This window comes from Melanotaenia boesemani, chromosome 21, assembly GCF_017639745.1.
Source record: "Melanotaenia boesemani isolate fMelBoe1 chromosome 21, fMelBoe1.pri, whole genome shotgun sequence".
In the NCBI taxonomy this organism is placed as follows: Eukaryota; Metazoa; Chordata; class Actinopteri; order Atheriniformes; family Melanotaeniidae; genus Melanotaenia; species Melanotaenia boesemani.
In genome coordinates this window covers 18,172,593-18,191,728 of record NC_055702.1, presented here as the reverse complement: position 1 = coordinate 18,191,728, position 19,136 = coordinate 18,172,593, and the positions used below count along the sequence as shown (strand labels likewise).

At 40.5% G+C, this 19,136-nt stretch overlaps 2 protein-coding genes across 4 annotated transcripts; both read right to left on the bottom strand.

Moving 5' to 3' along the window:
* Positions 1–544: 544 nt before the first annotated feature.
* Positions 545–7,533, bottom strand: tut1 (terminal uridylyl transferase 1, U6 snRNA-specific). Its single transcript, XM_041974910.1, has 10 exons — positions 7,302–7,533; positions 5,524–5,714; positions 5,184–5,387; positions 4,859–4,973; positions 4,626–4,753; positions 4,178–4,404; positions 3,957–4,066; positions 2,992–3,114; positions 2,067–2,159; positions 545–1,970 (listed from the first exon to the last, which is right to left on the bottom strand). The coding sequence occupies exons 1-10, from the start codon at positions 7,375–7,377 to the stop codon at positions 841–843; spliced, it is 2,397 nt and encodes a 798-aa protein (XP_041830844.1). The 5' UTR covers positions 7,378–7,533; the 3' UTR covers positions 545–840.
* A 786-nt stretch (positions 7,534–8,319) lies between these two features.
* On the bottom strand, positions 8,320–18,349 carry mki67 (marker of proliferation Ki-67). Of its 3 annotated transcripts, none has more exons than XM_041974509.1 (16): positions 18,166–18,349; positions 17,573–17,675; positions 17,196–17,277; positions 16,896–17,011; positions 16,311–16,383; positions 16,128–16,194; positions 14,751–15,386; positions 14,421–14,641; positions 13,646–14,345; positions 13,276–13,391; positions 12,891–13,068; positions 12,654–12,797; positions 11,486–12,525; positions 11,172–11,217; positions 10,390–11,037; positions 8,320–10,202 (listed from the first exon to the last, which is right to left on the bottom strand). In XM_041974509.1, exons 2-16 carry the CDS (start codon positions 17,659–17,661, stop codon positions 8,566–8,568), a joined length of 5,793 nt encoding a protein of 1,930 aa, XP_041830443.1. In that variant the 5' UTR covers positions 17,662–17,675; positions 18,166–18,349; the 3' UTR covers positions 8,320–8,565. The 3 variants fall into 3 exon arrangements, with proteins under 3 accessions (XP_041830443.1, XP_041830444.1, XP_041830445.1); XM_041974510.1 differs by having other exon boundaries at positions 8,320–10,199; XM_041974511.1 differs by having other exon boundaries at positions 8,320–10,196.
* Positions 18,350–19,136: the final 787 nt, after the last annotated feature.

The window sequence follows — 19,136 nt, the reverse complement described above, 5'->3', positions numbered from 1 at the left end:
TATTAATCCCTTAGGAGAAAAAAGTAAACACAAATAGGCAACACATTCATCAAGGTTATCAGCTATACACTACATTACACAGCTCTCCACATTAATGTGAACTGATGTCAGATTAACCCGTAGAATGTTTCTCAGAGCTCGTTTTCATCCGTTATCTTCATACTCCTGCCCAACTGACCAACCACATGCATTTCCCCTTTTAAAAAAAATGAGACAAATGGTGTTAATCGGCACAAAGGGGCTCTGTGCATCACTCAGCTCCGGCTTGTCCTGCTGTAATAAAGCTGGCCGCCTGCCTGAGTAATTACTCTCATCTGTCTCAGTCGTAACAGCAAGAACCTGACTGAATAAAAGCTTTCAGACGGGCCACAAAACAAGTTGAATTAAGGTACTAACCATTTTTCTCTATGCTGTTGGTGTCTGATTAGAGATCTTAATGTAAAAGTATGCCTTTTCCCATGCTTGAATGAATAAAATGTATATGTAGGCCTGACTCAACAAAAATGACCCATGCAGAAGAAAGGTTTTCATTTGCAAACAGCAGTGAGTTTAGTCATTTAAGAGGTTTATTTTTAATTGAACCTTTACATAAAAAAAATCTCAAACATAAAAAGGAGTCATAATCAGGACACAACTCTTCTTAAAGACTAATGAACTCATTAGTACAAATATACAGTATAAATGAAAAGTTACAAACCTGCTACAATGACAAAGCTGATATTTTTTTTTATCATAACAGACCAGAAATAAAGCTCCTTTATTTTCCATTCTAAAGGATTTATTTTAATGTAATAATTATGGCAAGCTTGCCATTAACAGAAATCCAAAGTACGTCTCAGTTTAAGTACTGCACACTTCCTTTTCAAGCATTGTTTCTACCATCTTGGGTAAGAATCCTTCCAAGAAGTGAAAGTAGTCATGAAAAGTTCCCGGCTCGACATTGCTTGGCTCCAACGTGAGCACCGTCTTTGTGCTTTCTGTCTCACCCACCATCTGGGGCTGAACTTTAAACTTCAGGGGTTCCTTGAGCTCTGGCTCTTTTTCAATGATGTAAGCTGTGACCCGGGACTCCAGCTCCATACAGCTTCCCTCCGGTCTCGAATCTGTATCTTTGATCAGCTCCCGTCTCACTTTTCTCCGGCCAGCCCACACCATGTGCTTTTGCACACAGATCCATGGAGGGAATTCGGGCTTCCCCCTTTTTGCCACTCTTGGCTTTTTGCTTTGAGGCGACACTGAGGTATCACTTCCAGAAGACAGCGGCCTCTTGGCACCAACGACGGGACCCAGAGGGCTGGTCTGGTTCTGGGACTTACAACTGTCTAAGTCGTCATTTATTGATGAGTTAAAAGAAGCTGATGAAGCTTCCATTTCCTCAGCAGCATCAGATGAATGCTCACCTAATATAGTATCTGTTGTGGCTAAAAGTTCACACTTGAGAACCGCTTTCAAAACTCCCTCAACAGCTGAGCAAACCCTTTGGAACCACAGCAGCCGGAAACCATCTCCCGCCATGTGCAGCTCGTTGCGGAGGGCCTCTGGGAGCGATGCTGACTTGAAGGGGATGCTAATGGTCAGCTGCTCTGGTTTGGAATGAGAGACTTCCCCGTGTGGGGTAAATAAGCGCATCAGTCCCCATGACTTCCCCTTGGTGGACTTGCGCTGGTACTGCAGGCTGCGACAGTACTTTTCAGCCTCCTGGCACTCCCTCTGGAAGCTGCGCTGACAGCGCTCGTTCAGGTTTCCTGCCACATTGTGGGTGAGCTCAAAGGGGTCCAAAAGATTTAGCGGGCCCAGTTTGGGATGGGAGTGAGGAGTCTTGATGGCCTGTTCCTCTTTCACCGCTTCATCCTCTTTCTTTTGACTGAGGAAATTTATGACTGGGAGTGAACGCCCCTCCCTAGGAGATATGACACTACTGGCAAAATCAAACTTGGCATAGAAGGAGAAGAAGCCAGCGAGCAGAGAGCCTGGACAGAGGAAACAAAGACTGACATTTAGGATGTGGTTTGCACTCAAAAGCTTAGTTTAAGCCACATTAAGAGTTCACTTTTAATTTAACTTACAGAGGTCTTGTGTGTTCTTGCTCGGGGGCAGAGCGATAGGTTGACTGGGGAAGGTGCAGTTCCACCCTTCAATCACACACTCTTCCTCCTCACCTGCAAAGATGAACAAATTTACTGATTATGGAGAACAAAACATGAGATACTGAATTAACAGCAAAAAAGACCAACTGAGATGATCCAAATTATTTTAAAATAAATATTCTCAACTAATAATGTTTCTTTTTGCCCTATATTATGGTTTTCCAAGGGTAACAATTTGCATCTTAGCCCTCCAAACTGGGGAGTTAAGAACAAACTCACAGAAGCAGAGATTTAATAAGATGAAACATCCTTGCTGGATCACATCATCTTAAACCAGCATAAATTAAACATGAGAAGTGACACAGTTGCATTAGTCCTCTGTCCTCAAATCCTCACTCCTCTGGGTCTAATCTTGGAATCGAGACCACATATTTCTTCTAAATATTTGGCTGTGAATGAATTCCAGGTTACTAACAGGAGAATGAAGGACTGGGGAGATGTGGGGGCTAAAATTAGTTCAATGGAATAAGCTTTTTGTAAAACTTTTCCTGTGTTAATCTGTATTTTGGATTTGGGTTAAAATCATGCAGATAAGCCAAAATTCTTTTATCGTGATCAGTTTTTCCCTCAGACTTGATTAATACCACGTTATAATGTGGAATATTGTTTTTCATTATAATGCAGTGATTCTGAGAGGAACCATCAATGCAACTTGCAGCAAAACTAGAGACATATTACTATAGATTCCATTTTCAAAAGCTTACCTACTTATGAACTGACTAGATTTAGCAGGTTGGAAAAGAGCAATTATTGACATGTTCGTGCTGCTGACAGCAACTTTTTAACTCTTGCACAAATAAACCTCCTTAATAAAAATAAGAAACTGGAGTAATGCAGCACTTACAGGCCATGTCTTTAAGTTGGTCCACTGTGAGGAGAACAGGAGGCTCACAGTTCTGGAGGAAGAAGAGGATCAGCAATGTCAGAGCATAGTTGTTTAGAAGGGGACCGGCACCGCTGGGATTACCTGCAGGTAAGAAGAAGGTGGAATTAGAAAATGGCTATGAAATTATATATAGTTAAAACATTTATAATGGTGTAGGGGGAGATGGATGAAGTCTGGATCTTTTGCTTCACGAGCAACACTTCATTAAAACATACTTGTGTTTGTTATCAACATGTTTTGTTGAGTTTGAGGCACAAAGATGGTTTTCTTGGCACTTCTGTCTTAAGTCACAGGATGGATGATGATTTCTGTGGCCTGAGTATAGCTAGAGTCATAATAGTCAATCCTCTGAGTGTAAACCAGAGCAGACTCTCTAGCAACAATATTGTTGCAAATTATGTTTTTTTCCCAAGTCAGAAAGATTATTTCTGACAAACAACAATTTTCTTTTTTTACTGGCATCCCTGATCAAAGGAAGTGCTCTGAATTAAAACAGCACCTTTACATGTCATTAATTCCATCATGATCTCAAAACTCTGATGAAAGGTGAATTGGTAGCATTAAAAAATATAGTTCAAAGGAAAAAGCCAAGATATGGCCCGGGAGTGAAAGTAATCAGTGTATAATACCCTTATTATGATTTTTAACAATAGGAGGAATCGCAGTCTGCACACGCGGAGAGCTGTAATTGCGATGGCTTTATTTTGACCGAAGCTTTGATACCACGATGCTAAAAATGAAAAAAAAGTGCAGATCAGCACGCCCTGATAGTTTGGTCTTACGAGGAGAGTGTAGCTCCACTGACATCTGCTGACCAAAGGAGGAAATACCTACCTAAATCTAAATGCACAGGTAACCAAAATACACTAATCACATGTTTAAAATACGTCTCCAAATAATCTACAATTACTGCTTCATCCTACCAGCAAGCTGCTTCTGCTTGGCCCAGTAGCGGATGGTGTACACCAGAGGTCTCAACCTGTCTTCCATCCCTGAACACAGCTGGAGGAAGTGGGTGTTCTTTACTGCCAGTCTAGTGAAGGATACAGAGATTTGTGCTCACTGTATAACACAAACATTTCAAGTCTGAAGACTTATGATGATTCACAATATTCTACAAATAAGAAAAAATGTATTTACTGACCTGTTGTTAATGGTGATGTCCCCGTGCAGGTTAAGCTCTTTGTGATGGAACTTGACGACAGGGAGGCGAGCGGTGCCGACCACATGGACTTTGTGCACACTGGGGACACACCGTTTCAGGATGGTTGCCACAAGGTCTAGAACCTCAGTCGGAGAGGCTGTTGATAGGTCGATATCAGAAAGAATGGAGTCCTCAGAGTGCCCATCATCTGACATTCCTTCACTTGCCTGGAAAAAGAGATTCTCCAGTTAACACAGAGGCAAAAATTAAAAGGGAAACAAAAATTCTGGTTTATATTAAACTGTGAGCCCTGCAACAGACTGGCAACCTGTCCAGGGTGTACCCTGCCTCTTACCTGCTAAGTGTTGGGATATGTTTCAGCTTCCCTGTAGCACTGAACTGGATTAAGCAGTATAGAAAAATTAATGTATGAATTAAACTAACAAACCTGGTCTCCGGTGGTCTTGGCACGAGCTTGGAACACCTTAGTGTTTTCAAGGTCCAGGAACAGGTCTAAGTCACAGGAGTGGATACCAAAAGTGTTGACAGAAGAACCGAATGGCAGAATCTGACTGTCTGCAACCCATACAAAAATGAAAAGTTTCAAAAGAGGGAGAATTCTTTGCATCATTTACTATCATTATGTAAAACCTATAGTTTGTTTGTTTACAAAGAGGTCACCTGGAAAAAATTCAACAAAAACCTCTTGAAGAAGCTGAATAAATAAGCTTCGAGCTTTCTTTTCATTTTCTCCCAGCTGAAATCGCTCAACTATGTACCGCATCTGTGCATCCACCTGCAGGAGAACAGAGAACATAACCAGTCCCAATGTAACTAAATCCCTTGATAACAAACATGTAAAGTTATACAATGCCACTGTGGTGCAGTTTTCTGACAGTTTTAATTAAAAAAAGTTTTTTTCTTCCTAAATATGTGTGTATTAGTGCTATATTAGTATGCTTAAGGCAGACTGGAAGCTTAATAAACTGTATTAACAGATGCTTACAGATGCCAGCTGACACAACCCAGGTTTAAGACGATCAAGAACTTGTTGGAGGTTCTGGGGGTCATTTTTCTTAGGATTTAACTTGAACTCCTTTTTTTCTCGAGGTTTAACACGCAGCTTCAGGTCTTTCATCTTATGCTCCACACAGGACAGAACTGCCTCTATGCTCTCAGTCTCACTGAACTGCACAATGGCAAACACACCCTGTGAGAAGAGACAGAAACATCAGTTACTATCCAGCCCTTCAACAGAACATAAGCTACTCTACAGGGAATAACATGGTAAGGCTGGCCATATTAATAAATATTAAAATGTATCTCATTGTGTGCAGCTGTCCGACCTTGTCTTTATCCATGATGACATCTGAGACAGTGCCAAACTTCTGAAAGTACTCAGCTATGTCAGTCTGAGAGATGTCAGGCCTGATGCCGCTGACGAACACACTGTGCTCCTCCTGGGTCTTCCTGGTGGATCGCACAGTGCTCAGTGTCTGATGCTTTCGCCCCTTCAGATGCTGATCCAAGCTTGGCACTGCAGGTCAGCAAAATCAGAAACACAGACAAGCAAAAGGAATGTTTTTACCAAGAAAACAAGAACTGGGTGTGTCAATTTATTGAAAATGGTTAAAATAAATACATAAAATAAAAAATAAAAAATACAGGACATGGACCAAAAACTAAGTTAGTTTGGTTCTAACAGGTCAAGAGGATCATGAAGACCCCAAGTTTAACAAGACCTCCTTGTTAACCTGCTTGCTGCTGTTCCTCATCATATGACTTTCTATACCCTTTTCAAAATTTAAAAGCTTTGATTTTGTGTGTTAAATATTCTATTTTTATTATTATTTTAGTGTGAAATAAAATCCAAATAAAAAGTTAGGTTACAAATACCAAACAAAGATGGCTCAGTCCTGTATTGGAACATAAAAACTGACAAATTACAGTCACAGAATCAGTTAACTGATCATAGCACCACCAGGGTTGTGAGTTCTGCAATTTCAACTTGTGTGTAAATGCACAGAAAACTGTCCCATTTTGCCTCTGCTACTATCTCCCTTTTTAGATTGAAGAGGAGGCATCAGCTGGGAATCCCCTTCAGCTCCCATCACTCAAATAATACAATGCACTTTGAAGGTGCATCATTCCTGGCTAGAAATGGCATATATGAAAACACCCAATATTTGGCATGAACACATATTGTATATTCTTTACCAGAGTCTGAACCCTCTTAGTCAAACTTTCTGGTCATTTATTTAAGTACCATAGCATTCAGTAATACTTATCTAGGCTTCTTAAAGGCCATTTCAAAACTTTTCTTTGGGTGTTGGCTGCTGTTTGTTCTGTTCCCTTCAAAGATGCACACTGCTTCAATAATGTTTAGGTCCGGCCTCTGGGGACTCATCACACAATTAGACCTGCTGCTACTAATGTTTTAGACCAGTTCTTGTGTCATCTGGTATACATCAGCCCAGCCCCCCCAAAACCATTCCTTAGGAACGACTTCTTCTCATGGCTTTAGTAAACAGTAGATGGATCAGTTCAAAGGCCCTGGCATATAACAAATATGCAAAGTTTTCTAAATTTGCTGTTGACAAAACCCTGGTTTAACCCTTGAGTTAGGTGACTTCTTTCTATGCTCGAATGGTTCATTAGGACAATGTTAAGTGAGTTAAACAAAAACATCTATTTGAAAATTGTCAGGCAAATGAACAGGACTGCAAAATAACCAAAAACGCAGAAATATCAGAAGAAAAGCCTCAAAAGACCTTTAGAAAACCTGGAGAAGTATTGCTCAAATTTAGTAAGATGTGGGGCTTGTTTGAAACAAATTATAAAGAAATTAATGGTGGCTAAAGACTATGCACAATATTTTAAATATAAATTAAAAGTTTCTTTAAAGTAATAAAATAAACAGCTTAAATTATCAAATACTTTTTTCCTACTGTGTAATTGAGCGAATCGCGGTAACAAATATCATTGGCATTTACTTGTAGGTGTGTATGTCAACATGAAGCTTGGACAACTGCGTTATAAATGGAGTTAACCTGCTCAGAATAACTTAATAGCATCTAGTGGAACTTCAGACTCGTGCGTGGCTAAGTTAGCTTCCCTTACTTACTGTTGGGCATGTTGGCGTTGCACAGAGTGCAGTGAAAGCCTCTCGGTGTCGTTTTTATGTCTCTGTCTGAAGACATAGTGGTTTAAAGCCAAATATACTAAAATTAAAGGAAGAAAATCAAAATGTTCCCCGGTCATAAACAAAGCTCAAGGACAAGCGTCCTCCATGCTTCTCTCAAATCTCCCTCCAGCGTTGGGTCTGCGTTTCAGTCCAGTCCGTCCCAAAAATCCTTCCGGCCTGTTCTCTTCTTCCCAAAGAGGTTCCTGCTACTAAAATGCGATCGAAGCTAATTTAAATTACATAATATCATATAAACTGTTACTTAGTAATATGATATAGTATTAATGTGTAGTATAAATATTACATGATAAAACTTGAATCAAACATTTTCCCAACAGATTTTGACTGATTAAACATTTGATTTAATAATCAACCTTTGATAGCTGTCAGATATGAGAGGCGGTGACTAAAATAGCTCGGAAACTTGTTTGAATGCCCGCTGAACGGGGGATGAGCGTGTCATTTATAGGTTTACGTGCCATCACTGAGGTGACAGTTAATATTGGATTAAATTAATGGTTTAAAGTTCCAATATGCCTTTGGAGGATATTGCCACAAGGTTGTTTTCAGGGGTTTTAAAGAGTTGCCCAATCCAAATAATGTACTTAAATTTCAACTATTGATGATAGTTGTGGCCATAGTGTGTGTGTATGTATATATATATATATATATATACACACACATACATACATACATACACACACACACACATATATATTTATAGAATTGAAAATAGACATCCAGAATAATTAGAAATATACAAATATTGTTGGTTTATTAGGTGAATGGCACCCTTTATACTTACATATAAAATTCAATAAAGCTTAATTTTCCCAAAGAAAAACATGGAAAACACATGGGTGTCTCTTAAAGCTGTTAAATCATAAACCCACCTGGTGTTGATGCATACCCCCACCATAAAAAAAATAATAATAAAGCTCAAATAATCACACCAGCATTTCTTATAGAAAAAAAATTTAATCACTTTTTTCTTCCTACAGTAAAATATTGTAAAAACCAGTCAAGAATAACATACAACTTCTAAAAAAAAAAAAAAAAAGGCTTTAAACAATAATCCCTGCTGTACTTAAGCAAAAACAATACTTTGTTTACAGTCAATAAAACTACTTTGTATATGCCTTACACTGTAAAAAATAAAATTTAAAAACTTAAAGGAATAACAGTTACATTTAAACAAATGCATCTATTTTTTAGCTGATCTTCCTCGTCGGGTTTTAGGCTGCGGTTCAGCTTCAGCATTTTTTATGCTCCCCTTACTTTTAGACTCTGCTGTCACATCAGCAACCGTTGCTCCACGTCTGCCTCTCTTGGCAGGTTGTGCTACAACAACTTTATCTGAGAGATCCTCTTCATCCTCGTTGGGATCTTTTGAAGCAACTTGGTTGGTCAGTTTTGACTTCCTCCCTCTAACGGCCTTAACTGGTGTTGATTTAGGAATGTCAAAGACCTCCAGGCATGATTTCCACTTGACAGATTTGTTGGAACTCTTTTCATGTTCCACTAACGGTTTGTTTAAATCTTCAGAAGAACTTGCCTTGTCACTGGTGGCCAAGACCTCATCAGCTGTGGGATTCACTGCAGCCCGTCTCCCCCTCTTTGCTGGTTTGACTGGTGCTGGAGCAGATCCTGATGTGGATTCTTCAGCGCTCTCCTCAGGAGCTGCCCCTCTGCGTGCTCTCTTTGCTGGAATGACTTGAGAAGTTTTTCCTTCCTTTGCGCTGCATTCCTCAGGCTTTTTCTCCTCTTTGAGCTCCTGCTGGGGTTCAGGATTTTCAGTACTGGCAACTTCTGTGACCTTCTTTCCTCTCTTACCACGTTTAGGTTTGTCTGTAGATGAAATGAGAACTTCTTTGAGCTCGGTGGACTCCATGATTCCCACATTCTCAGTGTCAGACTTCGCTTTTCGCCCTCCTCTCCTGGGTTTGGCACAAGATTGTTCACTCACTGCTTCTAGTTCAACAGCTGGAGTTTCTGCCTTCACTGGAGCAACTATTTCCACAGTTTGGACCTCTTCTTTTGGTTCTACTTGACCTTGCTCAGGTTTTCTTGTTCTCCTTAATTTCTTAACAGGCTCCTGGGAGTCAGTAGCTTCTATCAAAGTTGTCTTTTCTCCCTCTTCCTGTTTGGTATTTCTTCCCCTTTTAGCCCTGACCGCAGGCTGAGTCTCCTGCTTGATCTCCACAGTGGAAACGGTGTCTTCTACCACCTCATTCTCTTTGGCTTTCCTCCCTCTCTTGGGTTTTCCAGCAGTGGGAGGCTCCTCTTCAGTTTTCTCTGGTTCCAGCTGAGCTGGCTCCACAGGTGTTTGTTTAGGTTTTCTCCCTCTGAGCGGCTTTGAGGCGACTTTGTCTGCCGGCGGTGCTGAATCAGTATTTTCTTGACAGGTGATTATCGGAGGGGCCTGGGAAATCTCCCCTGTAACTTCTGTTTCTACAGCTGGACGATCAGCTGTGCCTTCTGGAGACTTTGCACGCCTGCTTCTTGTTGTCTGTTTAGCAGCAGGAGGTGCTGCAGCTTCCATTTTCCTGCCTTTCCTCCCTCTGACTGGAACAGGAACTGCAGGCTCATCTGAATACTCCACAGCCTCCTTTTTATCCTCCGTTTCTTTAAATTCCACCAGTTTTGCTCTTCTGCCTCGTACAGCTTTCTTTTGAACTACAGGTGTTTCCATTTCTGGGACTTTGCAGGCCTCTTTCTCCAAATCAGGTAAATTCTCTGCTTCAGGTGCCTGGACAGTTTTCATCGCTTCTGACTGATCTTCATCGGTGTTGCTAGGCAATACTTCTTGCTGATCACTGCCGATTTCACTTGCATCTGCTTTTAGAACAATAAAGGGGAACATAATTAAATAAAAACAATAGGTGAATCAAAATAAAGTGTTTTTATCCTGCTCCGATTAGAGGAACAAAGTAATGGAACATTTTGATTTATGTGTGTTGCATAGGTCAAGATAACTGTAACTGTCCCCTGGTCAAACCAACCGTAAGCAGAGAAGATGACGACTCACCTTTTGCTGCGGCAGCTCGTGGAGCATCTTCAGTCTGGGCGACAGGTGCATCTTGCTTCTGTGGAGCCGACTGTTCAGGTCGTTTTCTCCCTCGCTTGGGTTTCACCACGGCCTTCTCTGGCCGTTCTGCACACTCATTTGCTTTTTCCTCAACCTCAGCTGTAGGTCTCTGTTCACTCTCAGGTTCTGGAGCAGTTTCCATTTGATTGAGGACCTCTTGGACAGTTTCGGCTTGATCCGTCACCTTTTTGGTATTTCTTCCTCTTTTTGGTTTAAGAGGAAGGTCTTCCTGGTTTTGGTCTCCCACTGTAGGCTCAACATCCTTGTTTTCAGTAGTTTCAGCTTTTCTGCCTCTTGTCGTGTTTCTAACTGCAGGTGGAACTGCAGTCTCAGTTTTCTTCTGTCTTCTTCCTCTGACTGGAGCAGGTTCACGTGCGGCAGCTTCTGCTGGTTTTGCCCTTCTTCCTCGAGCGGATGTCTTTTTACAGCCGAGAGCTGAAGCAGTTGCATCCATTTCTGTGACTTTGTCAGCTGGTGTCTCCACCTCAGGAGAAATCTCATCTCCTGTTTCCACTTGATGCTGCTGTTCTGGCACAGAGGAGATGGTTTCCATGATATCTGATGATTCATCTTCATTGGCAACTGGTTCTAAAAATAAAAGGGAAAAAAGGAAAAGAAGTTATTACCTGTAATATGTATAATAGACCCAAACAAGACAACAAGAAACTAATCATCTCATTAATTACAAATCACTTAATTGACTTATTTCTAATTAAAGTCACCTTTTGCTTCATGGACACCACGATCCTTTGGAACGTTATCTTCATCCTGATATAAAAGGATAAAATATGAATAAATGAGCACTCGTGTGGAAATAAAGCCAGTAAACCATGTAAACTACACAAATCACTTCCCAAAGGGCCATACTATGAGTTAAAGACCTTTTTTTTAAACTTTAACAAACATCAGCTTAAAATTCTAATTATACCTTTGGTTAAGCATTTTTTCATATGCATTTTAAGTCTGCATTATATCCAGTCTATACACCTCAGCTAACTGCTGTACTTAAATATAGATTAAGTGCTTCCATGGTTACCTGATTTGGTTCCAGTTGTCCTGATGGGTTGGTTACTGGCTCCTCCATCAGCTCTTTAAGTCCCTCAAAGTCTTCCACCGGAGCAGCCCCCCTCAGCCTGGGTGATTTCATCAGTCTCTTGATCCCGAAATTCTCCTCAACCGGTTTCCCTTTCTGTTTGGGAGTTTTCTTGAGCCTCTCACCAACCTTATCTTCAGCGGGAGAGCTCTTCACTTTAGGTTCTTCCACCATTCTCCTAACATCAATGAGACACAGCACGGGGGAGCCCACTCCAAGTGGAGTTTTCACATCTGTTATTTCAGATTGGTCGTCGGGTTTTTGCACGTGTGTTGGTGTCTCAAGAAGTTCTTTAACACCATCCAAACTCACATCGCCAACCTTTTTTGCTTTTGGAGTCTTCAGGAGTTTTCCTCGAAGGTCTTCAAGGGGTTCAGCCTTCTGTTTTGGGGTCTTGAAGATTCTCTTGACTCCAGTTAAACACTCTTGTTGTTCGGGTTTCTGTTTTGGGGTTAAAAGAAGTTTTCCTCTGATGTCCTCTACAGGTTCGGCTTTCTGTCTTGGGGTCTTCATGATCCTCTTGACTCCAGTGAGACACTCCTGTTGTTCCGCTTTCTGCTTTGGGGTTTTTAGTATCTTCCCTCTCAGGTCCTCAATAGGTTCAGCTTTCTGTCTTGGGGTCTTCATGATCCTCTTCACTCCAGTGAGACACTCCTGTTGCTCAGGCTTCTGTTTTGGTGTTTTCAAGAGTTTTCCTCTCAAATCCTCAACAGGTTCAGCCTTTTGTCTGGGCGTCTTCATCATCCTCTTCACTCCAGTGACACACTCTGGTAATTCTGGCTTCTGTTTGGGTGTTGTTTTAGAGTTTGTCTTCAAATCTGAGCACCGCTGTTCACTGGACTCAGACGGAATTTCCAAGGCTGGTGTGTCACTGACGAAGCTAGCTTCTTCATCCCCGTCAAGGAGGCGTTGGACTGCCTCGCTGTTGTATCTTTGACTCTTTACTGTAGATGCAACACTCAGCGGAGACACGATCATCTCACCTGCAAGGCAGGTAACATGTTTTTCATTTTAGCTTTTTGTAATTTAATATTATAACAAGCTAATTCTAATTAGGTTTAAAAATTAGGTCTGCTCTGTACAATACCACAACCTCAAAAACTCAATTTACCTAGCTCCTCCGGTGTGTGTAGCACTGACTGCTCTACCATCGATGTGCCCGGGTTGCCTGCTGGAGTCCCTGCGATGCTGCTCTCAGTGATTAAAGACTTCCTCCTCCTCTCATGGACAGGAGTTTTAAACATTTCAGAGATGCCTAAAAATGTAATGCATGAAAAATAAATAAATAAAATATCCTGCAAAAAACTGAAGCGCTTCCAATTACTGTGATTATAAGAGGGGCAATTACCAGTTAAGTCTTCATCCATTTTCATGTTCTTTTTACAGAGCGCCGTATTGGTGACCACTCTTGGTACAGCTCCAGCTGGATGCAACACTGTTCTTTTGTGAGCTCTGCCCACAACAATAGTAGCAGGTGAGTCTGCATGTCCAGTGCTCACATGGCCCAAGGGTTTCCTGGCAGGAGTCTGACACACAGATAGTGACACAGTGAGTACCAGTATGCATCATAAAGCTACAGCTGCAACTACTTGAGGTGTTGCAACACTTCTTACAAGTCAGAATTACTGAGTCACAAGAATTTAGTTACCAAGAAAATAGAGAAAAAACAAGAACAAACACAAACAAACCTATTATAAGTTCTTGGTTCATAACGGATCAAAACAAGCACTAACCTGTGGTTTCAGCACCGCCTTCTTAGTCATCTTCTGCTGGATCTTTTTCTTAGCTGGAACGACGACTTGAGGCTTAGTTTTCCCAAATTTAACAATGTCTGTCCAGGGAACTGCGACTGAAAAGAGAAGAGTGAGAAACATGAACACACAAACATAAAAAAAACAAACATAATCAAAACAACTTTAAAAGCATAATTTTGATATTTGAAATGTTAAACCAGAGTGTAATAACAATTAAATGTTGAACCCAAAACAGAACAGTTTTCAGCTGTTCTCTTTATACCCCACTATGTCTGAACTGCATTTTTTTTTTTTTATTTACCAACAAAGTCAAGTTATGAAACAGAAAGAACTTGTGCATTGAACGTACGTTTCATGGATGCCCGTGATACACCACTTCTTCTCTGCAGTATTTTTACTGCACTCTTGGCAACACTTGGCGTCTTCCGAGATGCACTCTTCATGCTCTTCCTCTTCAGAGGGATCTTCGGAGTAACAGTGACTGAAGGCTCCTGCTTAGCGACAGTAGGAGAGGGGGTGCTGATACGTGAAACGGAGAAGCGCCCTTGGACCGTTGGGGTCTGGACTTCTGGGTTTGAGGGAGTTTTAGCCAGTGTCACACCAACTGATGAAGCCTTTTTCACAGAGGCAGGACTTGTTGTTCCCAGAGATCTTCTTTTGTTTATGGGGGTTACTCTGAAAGCGTCCTGGTCTGGGGTTGTACTCTTGCCCTTTGGAGTTTCCACTTTGTTTGTAGAGGGAGACGAACTCTTGGATTGGGATGAATTCTTTGCAGGCGTTGCTGCCTTGGGAGATTTCTTCTCAGGGGTTGTGGATTTAGGAGAAGAGGACCTCGATTTAGGAGACCTGGCAGGAGACGCCACCTTGGGAGATGCATCTTTAGGAGAAGAGGACCTGGACTGAGAAGTTTTCTTTCCAGGTGAGGCGGGCTTGGGAGAAGGCGATCTAGATTTCGGTGAATTTTTCCCAGACAGAGTTTTGGGAGAAGCAATCGCAAGGCTTTTTGACTTCTTAGGTGAAGGGGTCTTTGTTTTTGCAGGACTTCCCTCCTGTAAGAAACAAGATACACTTTTAATCACAGGTCATGTTGAGTAGTATGATGAAATCTGATTAGCCAATCTTACTTTCAGCAAGCCAATGACAGAAGCTCGTCTGAGCAGTGACTGCTTAGGTTTAAAGGCACACAAGCTTCTCCTCGGAGTGGCTCCCTTGCAGAGAGGTGAGTCAGGAGGCAGCCGTTTGTCAAAAAACTCTGGGCTCAGATGACCTCCAAAGGAAACACGCTTCTTTTTTAGAGGTTGAGTCGGCAAATCTCTTCCAATCTCTCCACTCTTGCGCTTTTGCACTAAGAAAGAGAAAAAAAATAAAATAAAAATAAAATTATTATCAAGGCAAATGCCTTATTTGAGTAGTGACAATATTAATAAAATAAGGACACAGGGTTGTAGTAAAACCTTTTTCAGCTTTCCCTGAGCTTCTTGGCGATCGTCTTTGAGGAAGCTCCGTTTTGGGAGTTGTCACAGTTTCCTCTTGCTCTCTGGTCACCGAAGGTTTAGCTGGTGTTGCCTCCTTACTCCTCCTTCTCATGGGTGACTGAGAGGAGATTAGCTCAATAACTTCAGCAACACTAAACTTCTGGGAAGCTGTACTGTTTCTCCTCCGTGGTGAAGTTGCTTTGAGCTTGTTGACGCTTTCAGCTTCTTCCTCTCTGAGCCATTCCAGGTCAGCAAAGGGAACCTGGATGGGCTTCCCCTGCTTCTTAACAGACTGTGGGGTTCCACTGGCTTTACCTCCAGGATCAGCGACAATTTTAGCTTCATCTTTCTTGGGAGTAAAAGCAGGGTTTCCCTCATTTTTCCTGAGTGAGACAGGTTTTGGAGTGCAAAACCTTGCAGGTGTCTGAACTTGACTGGCCGAAGATTTGCGAGGGGTCTTGACATCCAGGGATTGTTTGATCATTTGATACAGGTCGCTGAAGGGAGAGTTGGTCTTGCTTTGCAACTGGCTATCTTCTGTAGACTCCAACTCCAAAGTTTTCTCCAGGGAACGCTGGATGTTGTCATGGTTAGCTCCATCTTTGAGATGAGGGTCTTAAAAACAACAAAGTTGTTACTTTTCCTCTCTACCCAATAGTAGAATTGAAGGACAGACATATCTATAATATGTTATTCATTGATATATGCAGGGGTTAAATAATTATCCTAAGCCAGACCTTTTTTTCTATTTTGGGAGTGTGTGGTGTCTACTGTGATCTAAATGCAAACAATACATAAATAAATGGACCTTGTATCATAAATAAAAGCTTCACATTAAAGACACTGTTTTAATTATTCTACCAGAATAATTTGTAGAATAATTCATTCGAGATATGAACATCCCAAGTCTTGCAGTTTTTCAGCAAGACCTAGTCTAGTCTAATGTGCTCCACACATAAAACTACCCCATATTTGCATTTTCACAAATATAATAAAAGGTTTCACAATTATAAACTGAACTAATGAATCTCTGTAGAATGATTCAGTCCAGATTTGAACATCATAAGTGGTGATTTTTCCTGATGGACCAGGTCCAATGTGGTCAGGGTCCTTAAACACCAGTGGATCTGCCCTTTTTGTATACACAGATCAGAAGCTAACTTTATCAACATTTCTATCTAAAGAGTCGATAGCGTAACTCTGAACTGCAGCTGGATCCCTATTACATCGACCCGCTCAACTTCTGATTGGTTAGTAATGCATTTGAGAGGAAAGCAGCATTCCTCATTGGTACAACTCACTGTGACAATAGTCCATATTAGTGCACACATCAAGTTATTAAATCGTCAATCTCACCTGTGGAAACTTCAGACTTCCTCTTTTCTTCCCTCTCAACAGTGTCAACAACTTGATCTTGAAGAACCTTGAAGAACAACATCCTTTTATTAACGCATTTGTAAAATAGCCCAATTCATTCAAGTATCAACTAAATAAATGAAATAGGGAAATAAAATGATAAAATATTTTTAGGGAAATTACTTTGAGGCCTTCAGTTTTGCTTCCAATGGAAGATCTCTTCTTCTTTGGTGTAGGTGCTGGTGGGTACTCAAACCTGAAACAGAACATAATCTCCCATTAAGACCACAATTCTTCACATTTCCACTACATTCAGTTTACATTAATACATTAAGTCTTTACTGGGTTCAAAATCATTTTGGTCAAGCACAGCGATTTTAAACAAAGTACAATTTTTTTGTTTCTGAGTGACAAATGAAAAATAATGATCTAAGCCTGTCAGTTGGAAATAAAATCAATTTTACTTTGCTGTTGATGGATGTCTCGTGTTATTAAATAGCAGCTTTTTAATGCTCACAGCTATCTTGCTCGATATAGGTCAGATTGCAACAACTATGCCCAGCAGTAACTGACACTCAAACAACCAACAGGTCCCAGGTTGGAGAAATACTATTTTTCTTTTGTCTTAAAAAAAAAAAAAGCAGATTTGGGAGTTGGGTGAAGTCTGGTGAAAGGAAAATATCCAACATTGTATGACAGCTGTTGATGCAGAATCATCTTGATTTTGAGTCTAAGAAATTATGTTATAATGTTTCTTTTCACCCTCACCTGAAAGAACGATCAATGATGGTTATCACATCTCCATGTTTCAAGGACTCGGCCTGCTGCAGAGCCTTTCCATTGACACATGTTGGATTAGACGAACTTAGATTGGTCAAAATGACCTGGGAGAAAGACAAGCATTACGTCAGAGATAATGTAACTCAGCAATAACATCACAGTCAGTAACTTGAGAATATTTCCTGTAGTTAAGAAATTATTAAACCAATTATTGTGATAACAGCAGTGAGATGGCTGTCATGCTCATTTAAAATGTTTTAAAAGTTCATGTTCTGCATGTTATTTCACCTCTTTATTTTCATTCAGATCAATTCTGCAATGTTCCTTGGAGACATGTGGAAGCTGAATACGGATATCACAGTCAGGCTTCCTGAAAGATCAAAGGTAAACAAAGTCAACATACACATAATCTAGAAACACGTATAATGTAAAATATTCACCATGTTTGCATAAAATAGCTTCATGACTAAACAGAAGCAACTGAGCATTCTCTATACTAAGAGCTTTGACATTATCTTTCAAGACCAACATAGGGGCATGTGCTGTCTCCTGTACAAATGTCTTAAATATACAATATTTAGGGGACAAACAGACAAAACTGATTACTTGATCTGATTTCTGGAGATAAACCTAAATTTCCATTAAAAACATTTAATTGATCTAACCTTCCAAATAAACATGTTGCAGTAAGAGGAAATTCCGTCCCATCTCCTCCACTCCTCTTAATCACCACTATTTTCCCATGCAATGGCATTTTTCCGAAGTTACCTGAAAATAAGAAAGACAGATAAGCGTAAAGCTCCACAGAACAGAGGCGACGTCAAGTTTACGTAACCAAGTCAGATTTTCAGGGGTTGAGCATTTAAAGAGGAAACTCAGAGTTGAGGGGATAACGTGAAATATGACCAAAATTCTGTACAAATCATTTCATGACCTAATAATAACTGACGTTTTTATTTTATCCACTTAAGACAAGGTTATTGTAAGTCGGCAGGTTAATCTGCGGAGTATGTTGTTAGTTAAAACACCAATTTTGAGTTCCCACGTGGAATGTCATCTCTGGTATAGCAAGCATTAGAAATTTAAGACTCACCAGTAACTGAAAAGATACAAATCGAGATACCGTCTTTCCAGTCACACGTGCAACTTCAAAACTAATTTCGATAGAACATTAAAACATCAACGTGAAATCTTGACACCGTGTCGACGGTGTTCGGGTTAACTTCACGTTAAAACGGAGACATTGGCGAAACTTTACCTGAAAGTCCGTTTAAAGATGCTTCAACGTCTGGTTATCCATAAACATTGACCGGGATGTGACAAAGAAAATTAACTATAATACCATTTCAAACTAAAAGCAGAAACAACTGCCCTAACTACCGACGTGTTAACTAACGTAAACTACAGTGCACAGCGCGGTCCCTTGTTGTCCGACGACAGATGTCTCTTGCCAGCGAGGTGCTGCAGTGTATTACTCCGCCGAACTACACACATAGAAACTCCATAATAATACATATGGTTAACTTACGTTTCGGTTTCTGATTTATGTATTCCCATTTCTTACTAAGTTTTACAATTCTTTCTGACTGTTCGAATCAAAATTCAAAAGCATTCATGCTGAAGGAACTATTTTGTTTACAAATTTGGCGGAGCAATCTCACTCTAGTAAAGAAATCGTAATTTGAAATTATTTGAAATTCCGCGCGAAGGGCCGTGATTGGTTAAACGTCACAACACGCAAAAGAGGCGGGGTATAGTATGACTGACATGTTCTTCTATGAGGAATTCCTGTCAGAATACAATGTAGTGATCCCATTCAAAAAAAATTAACAAATTGTAACCCACGCAGTTCCTTAAGAATCATCACAGCTTCTGAAAAAAATATCGAAGCTATGCCATTAACATAATCTGCCGTGACACCAGACCTATGCTCCAGACGGAATTAATATAATTGTCCCCAAAATGTAACAACCAATACATCTGGAAAGTCCAAAATTCATTCTAAAAGCCACATTTGAACATGTTATCTTGAAAATGGCTTGACTTTTACTCATCAAAAATTGTATTTCCAATAAAACTGAAGAGACACATTCTCCACAATCAAGACATAAATTTTGTGTGTCTTGATTATATACATTGTGTATATGTACATTTCCTAAACAACATCTTGAGACAATCTCTTGTGGGGTCTTAATAAAATTTTGGCCAGACTCAAACTCACATCTCCAT

Coding starts and splice junctions, on each gene's coding strand:
- mki67 (XM_041974509.1), bottom strand. CDS start 17,661: ATGCCATTGCATGGGAAAATAGTGGTGATTAAGAGGAGTGGAGGAGAT. Junction 16,384..16,895: donor ATCATTGATCGTTCTTTCAG/GTGAGGGTGAAA, acceptor GTTCTGTTTCAG/GTTTGAGTACCCACCAGCAC. Junction 14,642..14,750: donor CTCAGGGAAAGCTGAAAAAG/GTTTTACTACAA, acceptor TCTCTTTCTTAG/TGCAAAAGCGCAAGAGTGGA.
- tut1 (XM_041974910.1), bottom strand. CDS start 7,377: ATGTCTTCAGACAGAGACATAAAAACGACACCGAGAGGCTTTCACTGC. Junction 4,974..5,183: donor GGTTGTGTCAGCTGGCATCT/GTAAGCATCTGT, acceptor GTTCTCCTGCAG/GTGGATGCACAGATGCGGTA. Junction 4,067..4,177: donor GACATCACCATTAACAACAG/GTCAGTAAATAC, acceptor ATCCTTCACTAG/ACTGGCAGTAAAGAACACCC.